We start from the raw sequence: 12104 nt of genomic DNA on the forward strand, positions 1-12104 counted from the left end.
AGCATTTATTGTACATAGTTGCAATGTTGTCGTCTCATTGCTGACAAATATTCCCTTTTGTGAAGATACTGTAATTTTTATTCATTCTATTATTGATGGACATTTAAACTACTTCCTATTTGTACTATTACAAACGCGCATTCCCATTAGCAAGCAGTGTAAGGGGATTTAACTTACTCAGCATCCTCACTCTCGCTCTCGATGGGTGTTGTGAGTCTTTTCATGTTTGCTATTGTGGTGGGTGTGAAAGCAATCTCAGTGTCATTTGAATTTGCATTTCCCAGAGGACTGATAAGGGTGAGCACCTTTCCAGATTAGCCACCTTGCTGTGTTTTGTGAAGTGTCATTTAAGTCCTTTTGCCCAATTTTTAAAAAATTTAGGGTACCTGTCTTTTTAATTGATGTGTAGGAATTCTTTATATTGTCAGGATACAAGACCTTTGCTGGATGTATGTATTGAAAATTTTTTTCCCAGTCTGCTACTTGTTTTTTGTTACTTTTGATGAATAGCAATTCCTAAATTTCAAAGTAGTTTAATTATCAACCTTTTCCTCCTCTGGGGTCCTATTTAAGCAGTCTTCAGTTATCCCAAGGTCATGATGATATTCTCCCACTACCTTCCAGACTTAATTTAACTTAACTGAAGGACACACATTTATCAATCTTAATTCGTACCTTGTGTTTTCCAAAGTTGGTCACGAGGGATCGACCATGAGATTTCTTTCCACTTTCCTTCACATCTGGATGCTGAGAAAATAAGCATAATATAACTACTTTTCATCTTTATTTTTTTCCTTAGTTCTGATGAAATGGCAGGCAAACCCTGTGTGTCTGCCTCTAGGTGGGAAGAAAGAGGTCCTGCTCACTCCCTCCTGCTCTACCCTGCACTGCCCCAAAGATGGCTGAGTCTGCCCGAGAGGGGGACACTGGCATGGAGAGGCCCGGGCACCAGCCAGGAAACAGGAATTGCCAACAGCTGCCCAAAGCTGGGGTCACGGGCCTCTCAGTGGCCTGTCCAGTACCTGCTCACAAGGCTCTCCATAGAGCAGGGTGTAGTCTTTTGAATGCTATGAGTTGGAATAAAATCATCTTCAGTTAAAAGTAGATTTAATTTTGAAAAATGGCAAAAAATCATTAAGAGTCAATTCTACTGAATTAAAAAAAAAAAAATCACATTGATAAAATACTATTATTTGGAATTTTAAAACATATATAGAAATACAATCCAAGCATATATATGAGGTAATATGATTGTTTTTGTTTCAGTAAACCAAAGCAAAGCTTATCTGTTCATTGAAATAATTCCCTCTGTGGTGAGTGCTGGAAAGATGTAGGGAGCCTCTGAATTTTCCTCATGTGGGTTAACTTTCTAGGCTAGAAATCTCCTTGCTCAATCCTCTCTCATTAGGGTACAGAAAGGCCACTCTGCTAAAAGGGTTTAGACTTTCATTCAGTTATCTACCCTAAAAATGTGTATTCGGTGGTTCCCTGCTAATGATGTGGTTTAAGCAGAGACCAGCACAGCAGGCCATGCTCTCCCCGGACTGCCTGCTAAACCGAGAAGAAACAGAAAGAACACATAAATGGAATAAATGTGGGTAAGTGAAACTACTTAAAATCAAAAGGCCACAGAGGGCATCCACAAAATATCCATAGAGACTAATCAGAGATGCTACTTTGGGCGGCAAGTGGGGAAGACTGAGAATTAGTTGGAGAAAGAAGCAGTTCGGAAAATGCTAGAGGGGTGGGGGTTACAGGGTAATTTTAGTTGACTGTTTATATACATCGACTGCCTTTGAAGATGAAATATGTCCATTAACTATTCAAAAACCCTGAAATTAAGAAGGTAGCCAGATGTGGTCATAGAAGCAACACTGCTCTCCAAGTTTGGAGACCCAGTTTTGTCACCAAGTAGCTACATGTCTCTGGCAAGCCCCTCCTCCTGACCCGTTTTCTTATCTATAAAATGGTGAAGGAATGAACCAATTAACTTCTGAGTTCCTTTCTACTATTAGCCCATCTATTGGTAGTGGGGGTCATGTCATTTATTGTCCAAAACATGACCCATTTGAGAGTGAAATGGGGTACTTTTAATAATTACACTAGGACAACAGGTCTAAAAACAGGGCTGTCCCACAGACGTTGAGGTAAATGGTCGTCCATCTAGTAGGCACCTACTACGCCCCAATTACTATGCTCTATTTAATTAAAGTCTTACTAAGTGCCAAGCACTAGACCAGCCGGCACAATAATGGTTATCAAGAATGGCATGGTTCCTGTCTTCATGGAATCTATGGCCTAGGTGGGCAGACACTGAACAAGCAATTGCAAATGCACTTTTTAAAAATTCAGAAAAGAGAAGATAAAATAGGCCACTACAGTAATATAAAGGGGAGAGCTAACCTAACCCAGCAGTCAAGGCAGGATTCATTTAAGACATCACATTGAAGCTAGAATTTAAAAGGCTAAGTAGAACCTAGTTAGAACAAATGTAGGAATGGAGTGTTCTAGGCAGAGGAAACGGAATGTGAGGAAGACCGTGGCATAAACAGTTATGGCTGGTGTGACAATTGTGGGGGGTGCGTGACAGGGAAAATTAGGAGACCTGAGACTGGAGAGGCAGGCAAGGATGCAACAATACAGGTCCTTGAAAAGCCTGGTCAAAGAGTTCATCATTTATGCCACGCGTAATGGGAAGCCACCGAAGAATTTTGAACAGTAGGGTAACATGATCAGATTTGCATTTTTAAAGAACCGCGTTGATTTCAGAGTGCAGGTTAGAGTAAAGAAGGGCAAGGGAAGCCGAGGTGAGAGCTGGCACTGGCCTAGACTGGGACACCGCCGTGAAGAGAAGTGGCAGACGGGAGACACACTCCGGAGGTGCGGGCCACAGGGCACGGAGGCCGACCGGCACGGAGGGGGCGGCTGCGGTGCGCAGCGGGCTCGCCGAGCGGGCATGAGGAAGACCAGGCCAGGGCACGGCTTCCTCCTGTTATTCTCACTCCCGCCCATCCACCTTCTAACTATTTTTCACATTTGCAATAGGAGATTTTCATTTCTCAGGCGACAGGAAGATAGAAATGGAGGAAACTGGAGAAGCATGCCACAAATGACAAGTGACCAGAACCAAACAGATGCTATGCTTTCTGTTCCCTGTCAAAGGACAGGGACAAGAGGGAATCGTATACCTGCTTCAGGTGTGCGTTTAAGCCTTCATGCGTGGCCTTCAGGAGTGCCCTCACTGTGAAACTATCAGGATCTTCTTTGTCTCGAATTTGAGATTCTTTTAACAGGGACTCCAGTTTTTTCCTTATGAAAGACTCCACCTGGTGCTCAGTGGTCCCGTTATTCTGCAAAGAATTAAGCAGTGGAAATGATTTCCCTTCAGAAACACAGAATCAGTTAGAACACACCCTTCCTTCACGCCAACACTGCTTCTATAATTTTATTCTCTCTCAGTGAACTGTAAGTTAACCTCACTGTACCATTTTGGTGCTCCCCCCACCCCCCGACACCAATCCCATTAAATAACAATTACTATGACTGCATTCAATCCTTAAGAACCTTATAAAGTCTTGTCATTTCCACTCCAGAGGTGCAGAATCTGATGCTTAGAGAAATTAAATAAGGTGCTCAAGGTTACAGAGCTAGCAAGTAATTGAAGCAGAATTCCAACTTGGGGCTCCTATACCCTTCCCACTGCCCTACTTTAGGCTTTTAATAGAGGGAAGGCCAGGGAGAATATGGGGAGATTAAGTTTTTTATATCTACATAGGAAACTTTGAGCAAAAATATGCTATTTAAAACACACCACTTTCTTCACTGAGGGGAAAAGAATGCCGTGGAAATTTCTGCATGGTAATTAAGATTTCAACAGTGAGGAAGAGAAGGGCTTTCCTGCCATCCACATTCTAGCAAAGGTTCTACATTAGTAAAGCTGTTCTATAAACACACAAATAGATTAGTGTTCCTAAAGCAGAAATTCATAAGGAGGGTAGCAACAGATAAAGCTGGCAACACGCTTTGGAACCAGGTAGTGGAGGCACTGAGAGTCTCTGGGTAGACAAGTGCCTGAATAGTATTTTAGAAATATTATTCACGGGCAGAGAGAGGAAAGTTACCTGCAGATGAAAAGCCAAACACGTTGGTCCCCCTACAAGCATTAAGAGCCTCGGCCGATGTGCTGGTGGGGGGACCGAATAAAGGTAAGAGAAGGTGTGAGAGCAAAATTCATTTTGCATAAAACAAAAACCTATCAAGCTGCTATATGCCGGGGGAGAAACATTAATAAGGCACAACCCCACCAATCCTCGGTGTCATGGAGAGAGACAGCCTCATTGATGGATAATTTAGAAGCAGGTGCAAGTAGAGTGACAGGGGTAAGGGATATCATGGGTACATAGAGAAGGAAAATGTCAGAGACTTGAAAATGTAGGAGAGACTTCCAGGAGCAGAGGACACCAGAGCCAAGCCATAAAAGATGAGTGTATTAGTTTCCGATAGCTGTTGTAACAAACTACCACAAACCTGGTTGTTCAAAACTACAGAAATTTATTCTCTTACAGTTCTAAAGGCCAAAAGTATAAAACCAAGATATTGGCAGGGCTACACTCCCTCCCAAAGGCTGTAGGGAGAGATCCTTCCTAGCTTCCTTCAGTTTATGGTGGCTCCAAGCATTTCTTGGCTTGTGGTAAATAACTCCTGTCTCTGCCCCTGTCTTCACATGGTCTTCTCCTGTGTGTCCCCCTTCCTGTCTATGTCTTCGCCTCTTCTTATGAGGACACTTGATATTAGATTTTTAAGACCCACCCAGTCGGTCCAAGATCCTTAATTAAGTGTAAAGACCCTTTTTCCAAATAAGGTCACGTATACAGGCACCAGCGGGTAGGGCTTGGACAAATCTTTTGGTGGCAACAAATCAACCTACTACAATGAATAAGAGTTGATAATCTGGCAACGAGTAGGGTGAGAGCATTCCCACATGAGCAAAACCGTGAGGAAAACAATATCAAGGAGAATCAGTATCCATAAGAACATGGAGAAAGGAGCCCAGGGAAACATAGACAAGGCAACTATACTGTGCTAAGGCTCCCAAAGCACTCTCCCGTCTAACACTAGTTCAACTGAGCTGCCAACTAGGGTTAGACCAACTTTACTCACAATGATACAGAGGCAGAAAGATTCAGCGACTTGTCCAAACACACATGCTTATGAAGTGGCTGAATTGGACTTGAACCCAAGACTTCCAACACCACACTGTGTCTATTTCACCATACAGTGCTGCAGCCATCCCTTTTATACTGTTCCAAGTAAAGACACATTCTCGAGTCAAGTTAATCATGAGTAGGCTCACATTTTAAACAAGCATTATTCCTATACGACACCTGTGAGATATAATGGGCACTGTCCCTCTGTGGAAAATACTAGGTTTCACTTAAGGTCAGAAGGAAATCCAAGAAAAGAAGTCCAGGGAGCAAACGCCCAATCCATTTGGTCAAATGCCCCAGAGCCTGGCAGGGAGCAGGCTTGTTAGGAAGACAAAGAGAAAGCGCGAAAGAGCACCTGGTGTGCCCAGGTCACACATCCGTCTGCCTCCCTGGATCAGGGCACATGCAGCTGGAGACAGGGAGATGAACTGTGGCCGTTACCCCAGGCACTTTCGGTGTCAGCACAGCAAGTGGAGAACGCAGAGCCGGGCCACCTGGTGCTGGTGAGACAGTGACTGCTTAATGCAAAGGCCGTAATTCGCAGCCTCTAAACACTGGGAGTTGATGCTGAAGGGATGATATTTCTGCCTGTTGACCTTTTTTTCCTCTGTGATTTACAGCACAAGAAAATTAGCAGCCATGGAGAGACAAATAAAAGTGTGGCTGAGGTTTCATTAAAATATTATCAAGGTTACAGAACTAGCGAGTAACTGATGCAGAATTCCAATAGCACCGCTTCGAGGAAGCTGAGAGACACATGGCCTTGCACCCTGCAGCTGCCCAGGGACCACAGTGAACACCACATGCATCTTGCTCTTCTGTTCCCTGAACCAGTGGGAGAGGGAGGATGCTGCAGCAGTGGGGGTGGGGGGTAGCCCTTCATTTAGTATGGTTGGAGCAGTGTCCGGACCCAAGACGAGTAATCACCGTTCCCAACTCCTTTTCTGAGAAGTACATATGATCTAGGAATATCTACTACAAATAAATAAGTCAAACACACAAACACATTCTTGTTTTGTCTCCCACATGAAATAAAAGGATCATTGAAAAAGTGAAGGGCTTGCCTAGAACCTTGGCCACCATCCAGGCTGGGAAGCAGCAGGAAAAGGGAGAGACTGGGATATAGAAGGGCTGGCCCTTAATGGGAGACCCCTAACAGTGGTGCTTGACCTGCACGGAACATTGGAATCACCAGAGAAGTGTTCCTAAGCCCCAGGCCACACCCAGAATACTGGCACAGAATTTCTGGGCAGGGACCTTGCACTGGGATTTTTGAAAGCTCCCCTGTGATTCCAATGTGCAGCCAAAGTTGAGGATCTTTGCTTTAAACCAACCAAACAAAAAAAAAACACTGGAATATCTCACCAACCCCAAATGTCTTTCTGCTCTCTGGGCTAGAGTCTGGGGGCAGGAAGAATAATATCTTAGCTGTGCTCTGTGAGTACACTACAGCTTTCCAAACCCATCACCTGAAGGTCTTAGGCTGCAGAGCAGCTGCTACTCAGCCATGTACTCCAGTCCTCCCCGTCTCCTGCCTACTCCTGCAGTGCTTTTCAAACACCATCTTCTGCTCAAGGACCAGCTGAGGACTTCCTCTAGCGACAGTCATGCTGCTACTGCCATTCTTGTTACTGGTGATATCTAGCATTGACTGAGCACACATCATTTTTCAGGCATTCTTCTGAGTTCTTTACAGGGTATGAACTTAGCCCTTATTTTAAAGTTAAATAATTATTTCATTCTCTTAGTACATAGAGTGTCAAATTTTGCAACCAGGCAGAGGATGAGAGTGACTTGTATTTCCAACTGGGAGAAATCACTTATTCTGATAATAATAGAGCCCATTGATTTGATTGGCCCTCAGTAAGAATCAGACAGAATATAGAATCCTTATTATTTGTTTGTCTCAAGATGCTTTCAAATAGAGTACACATCCTCAGGAAGATCAGCAGAGAATTTTGGACAGCAGGATTCCCAAGGTTTGTTTGCTTGCCACATGGTGTACATGTGCAATGCCAGGGGTGACCCCTAGGATTGTAGATCTGCTCCTTCTTCAGCTCAGATGGCAATTTCGGCCAGGAGAGGACACTTATACCACAGTTCAAAGCCAACTGGGACGGCCGCTTACCAGGAGTGTGAATGCAACTTATAAAACAGTCAGGCAGACAGAGAGCCGCAATAACATTTTGAAATGTTATTATGATGTCCATTTAGAAAGAAGATAAAGAAACTCAGGTACGGAGAAGTCGGTGAGCTCCTCAATGTCATACAGTTAGCGAGTGGCAGAGCCAGCTTTAAAACCAGCTCGTCCGGCTCCAGAGCCTGTGTTTAACAACTGCGGCAGTCTCTCTCTCTAACCCGCTCCAGGGAAAACAATGACTATGCTTAGTGTGAGATATACACACAGACTGGGCATTAGTATCATACAAAAAGTTGTTACGTGTTACTGTACTAGGGCTCACTTAAAGCTTGTTAGGCCCGGCTGGCGTGGCTCAGTGGTTGAGCATCAACCTACGAACCAGGAGGTCACAGTTCGATTCCCGGTCAGGGCACATGCCCGGGCTTCGGGCTCCATCCCCAACAGGGGGCGTGCAGGAGGCAGCTGATCGATGACTCTCATCACTGATGTTTCTCTCTCTCCCTCCCTCTCCCTTCCTCTCTCTGAAATTAATAAAAACATATTAAAATAAAATGTTTAAAACTTGTTAGAAGGCTTGGTGTTTATGGGATGGGCTTCACATAGAATTTTAGAAGAGAAAAAAAAAATCAGTGAAGTTGAAATATGGGGGTGGAAAGTCTATAAGGCACGTTGACATCAGGGGACCCCATAAAGAGGAATAATGGTGAGCTGGCCTCACTGAATCAAATCTGATCACTGTACTGTGGCTGAAAGGAAACTGCTCCCTGTGCCTTTGAGCTGTAGGATTCTTGGGTCATTGAACACACTGGCTTTACCTTGTGGCTTATGCATCAGGAGCCAGATTTTCTCTACGGCTGAAGCCACAAAACAGTATGAGGCAGAAGCTTAAAAGATTCAATTGATTCAACAATAGAAAGCACTTATTACACGAGAAATAAACTTTCTGTGTGATGAGAAATAGCAGTAGACTAGCAGGAGTGGGGAGACCTGTGCTTCTAATGCGAGGGTAATGCTGAGCGAGCCACACATCCTGCCTCTGACCTTTGCACTCGCTGTTCCCTCTGCCTGGAACGCTCTTCCCCAGATAGCAGCATGGCTAACCCCTCCCCTCCTCCAGGTCTTTGCTCAGGAATCTGCTCTGTGAGACCTTTCCTGCCCATCCATTTAAAACTTCAGTAGACCCTTCACATACACATACTTTCTCCACTTTCTCTCTCATTTTTTCCCCTTTAGCACTTACCACTACCTAGTACACTACAGGTGTCATTTACTTGTTTTACTTCTTGCCTACCCGCCCCTTCCCTCAATAATGTATAAACTCCATGAAGGAAAGACTTCTGTCTGCTTTGTTTACTAACATATGCGCCAACCCCTACGTCGTGATGGTTGAACGCGCGAATGACTCTTGTGTAAGCCTCATGAGAGTCGCTATTCCAGTGTTCATGAGTGTAAGCTAAAATGTTTACTGCAATCATTCAGATATAACTTCTAAATCTAACTGCACTCTGTTGAGTTAAAACTGAGGTTAAGAACTTTTTCTAAGGCTCACATAAGTTATGCACAGTCTGTCTTCTCTCGCAGAAATATGATCAGGCATTTGGCTTAAGAGCAGGCAGTTTACATTTGACATTCCAATCACACATTTGAGCCCTCTGCTGACAATAGGACTATAAACTGACTGATTACAGGATAATGCTTTGGCTTTCTAAAGACAACATTCCCCTTTCTTAGAAGGATTCAAAAACAGAGAAAAAAAGATTTGGGAAAGTGGAGTAAAAACTATAGCTTTCCACTAGAATGTTGGTTTCTTTATGTATTTTCTCTCTGAAAGTCTAACAAAGACACACCTTGTACAATTTCACAATTATGGTGATTTCCAGCCTTCCCTTAGGCCCAAATCAAAGAATCTAAATGAAAGGTCATGACGATCTTTATGGAATCATTTCTGAAATTATCTACCTGTATTGGTTCTTAGAAACCAACTAAGAAACTTTGAAGATAAGAGGAACTCAGCTGGATATTCTTACACGTGAAGTTACTGATCTTTTTCTATAAAACTACAGCCAACATACTTTTATATTTACAGATATTAGAAAGTTAGACGGCTCACTGACATTAAAGAAAAAGTTACATAAGTGGGTGGATTTAGAAACCAGACAATTTGGGTTTTACTCTGAGCAAAAAATGACTACATTGTGATAGTAGTTAAATTTTCACCATCACCTTCACTAAAAACAGCATCCCTAAACTTGTAACTTAGTTGAACCTCTCTGTTTCCTGTTTTCAAATGATAGACTACTCTGCGATTAGCAACCAAGAGATCTTGGAAACAAGATGCAAAGTAACGAAAATCAGAGACAAAAATCTGGTTTATAAAACAAAGCTAAAACATCTGAGCTATATTATCCATAATCACAAGTAATTAATCACAATATAGTAAATATCTGAAAGAGCAAAAAAGAAACTATTTAAGATATTAAGTATATTTTCACTTATGTAAATCTATTTAGATTAATTTTCTATAACCATAGCCCCATTAGTAAATGGTAGTAAACTGAGCCAAGATAAACTATCAAAAGGCAAGAGATTAATACAGATGGTGATTTTTCCTTTTCATCTCAAGCTGAATCTTTTAAAGTGTATTAAAGCCAAGAGAGAAGTGTCTACTCAGACTTCAGCTGTCCTTAAGCTCTTGCCACCTTTCAAAATGATGCCAGCTCCCTTTGGTACCTATAGGAAGGTAGCATAGTTATTAGTGTCTAGAAGAGAGAGGACATTTAACAATATAATAAGTGAATTCAGGGCAATGATGCAAATTAGAAGAATTTATACAAAATTTCTCTGTTTTATGGAGGAGAGAATAATAGCCCTGCTATCTAGAGGACTACCACTTTTCTACATAAATGAAATTGTAAACTCAAACTAACATGAGCAAATGCTACTCTCAGGGTGTCGTGTGATCCTGACAATCACATGAGTAGTAGAAAATGGGGATGGTGGGGGTGAGGTCAAGAAATCCTAGTCCCCAGGAAGGAGGGGGTGTCTCTTTAGACCTTGCATTCCCCCAGGCTTGCATTTCCCTCAGATGGCCTGGCTCAATGGTGCTTTTCTAGAAAGGCAGCTCCTTCATGTAGGACAGGAGTCTGAAGCACCATGCAGGTAACAAGCTATTCTATGCCATTTTATTTAAGATGCGGCAAATTAAAGAGCAAGCCAAGAGTCCCATGTCTGGAAGAGCCTGGAAATCCTCCGGCCCACGTCCATTTTCTTAGGTAGGGATGGGCGTCCTCGAGCAGCAGGCCCGTGTGCCAGCCTTGACAGGCAGCGTGGCAGCGAGCAGGAGGCAGAGAGACGATACTACAGTCAGTCTATTTCAACAAAGACAGTGACATTTCTAACCACAATTTGAGTTTTGCCCAAGTTGTAATAACAGGATTTGTCCCTGGAGATAGGGTCAGATGGGTTAACCACTAGCATTCCATCCAACTCGAAGACATAAGAATCCTGGACATATTCACTCAATAAACACTTGAGAGGTCTGTGCAAGCACACAAAGTAACTTCCAACAGGTATCCTATTTCACCCAACAAATATCCTTCTCTTTGCGAGGATTCCAACACAGCTGCGACTTTTACTGCAGCAGAAAGGAGGTGAAAATTATGGCCAAGTCCATAACTTACATAATGGAGCCTGAACTTGCACTCGTCTTCAATTTCATCTGCGCTGTCTTCATCGGAAACGTCCCCTTCCTCGGCGTCGTCTCCAAGGTGATAAGGCAACTTCTTACCCTGAAATGAAACAAAGCACTCGACTTAAAAATGAAAATAAATTCACAATAGCCAAAAGATGGGAGCGATCCAAGTGTCCACCAACAGATGAGTAGACATACAAAATGTGATACGTGCATATGATGGCTTATTACTCAGCCAAAAAAGGGGAGGGGAGAAAAATTATGACACATGCTACAGCATGGATGAGCCTGAGGACATTAGGCTCAGTGGCATAACCATCACGAAAAACACACATGGTATGATTCCACTTATATGAGGTACCCCAAGCAGTCAAATTCATAAGGACAGAAAGTAGAATAGTGGTTACCAGGGCTGTGGCGAGGGGAGGGTGGGGAGGTGTCTAATGGGTATGGAGTTCCAGTTTTACAAGAGGAAAAGAGTTCTCCTGGGGATTAGTTACAAGGCAATGTGAATGTACTTAACACTACTCAAACGTGCACTTAAAAATGGTTAAGATGGTAAATTTTAATATTTGCATTTTACTACAACTAAAAATAATTTTTTAAAAGTGAAAAATAAAAATATGTAATCCCTTGGCCAGTCATTACTTCAGACTGACTAGAAAGCAGATAGTTTGAGTTACAGGCAAAACAAGGGAGAAGAGACTTTCAAGAAAAATTAGTTTAATTACTTTCAACTAAATATAATTAATTAGGGATGTTATATTTACAAGTAAAAATCAGGCTCACTTTGGAGAACATATGGCTCATCACAACAAGCATCACCCCACCCCATCCCCCTAAGAGCATTCCCATCTGCTGCTCGCCCTTAAAGTCTTGCTATGACATCACAGTTTCTTTGAATTTCTGCACATCCTATGTGATATTTGGGTTTTTTGTACACACTCCTTTTAGGTAAAATATAATCCAGTTTGAATATTAATACCCTACTGCTCTTCCTTAGGTTTTTAGTCTCAAAACAATACAACTATGCAAGACAGTTTTAATCCAATCACATAATTAACTG

The 12104-nt window shown here is 42.6% G+C and overlaps 1 protein-coding gene across 1 annotated transcript in view; it reads right to left on the reverse strand.

Moving 5' to 3' along the window:
- Positions 1 to 12104, reverse strand: part of PLCH1 (phospholipase C eta 1) — a 131403-nt gene that overhangs the window by 22364 nt on the left and 96935 nt on the right. The window contains exons 11-13 of the mRNA XM_081139225.1: positions 11028 to 11135; positions 3189 to 3350; positions 676 to 747 (exon numbers count right to left, since the gene is read on the reverse strand). Of these exons, the coding sequence (XP_080995351.1) occupies positions 676 to 747; positions 3189 to 3350; positions 11028 to 11135 (342 nt within the window). The remainder of the gene's footprint in view (positions 1 to 675; positions 748 to 3188; positions 3351 to 11027; positions 11136 to 12104) is intronic.

Source organism: Miniopterus schreibersii (genome assembly GCF_964146895.1).
Source record: "Miniopterus schreibersii genome assembly, chromosome: 5".
In the NCBI taxonomy this organism is placed as follows: domain Eukaryota; kingdom Metazoa; phylum Chordata; class Mammalia; order Chiroptera; family Miniopteridae; genus Miniopterus; species Miniopterus schreibersii.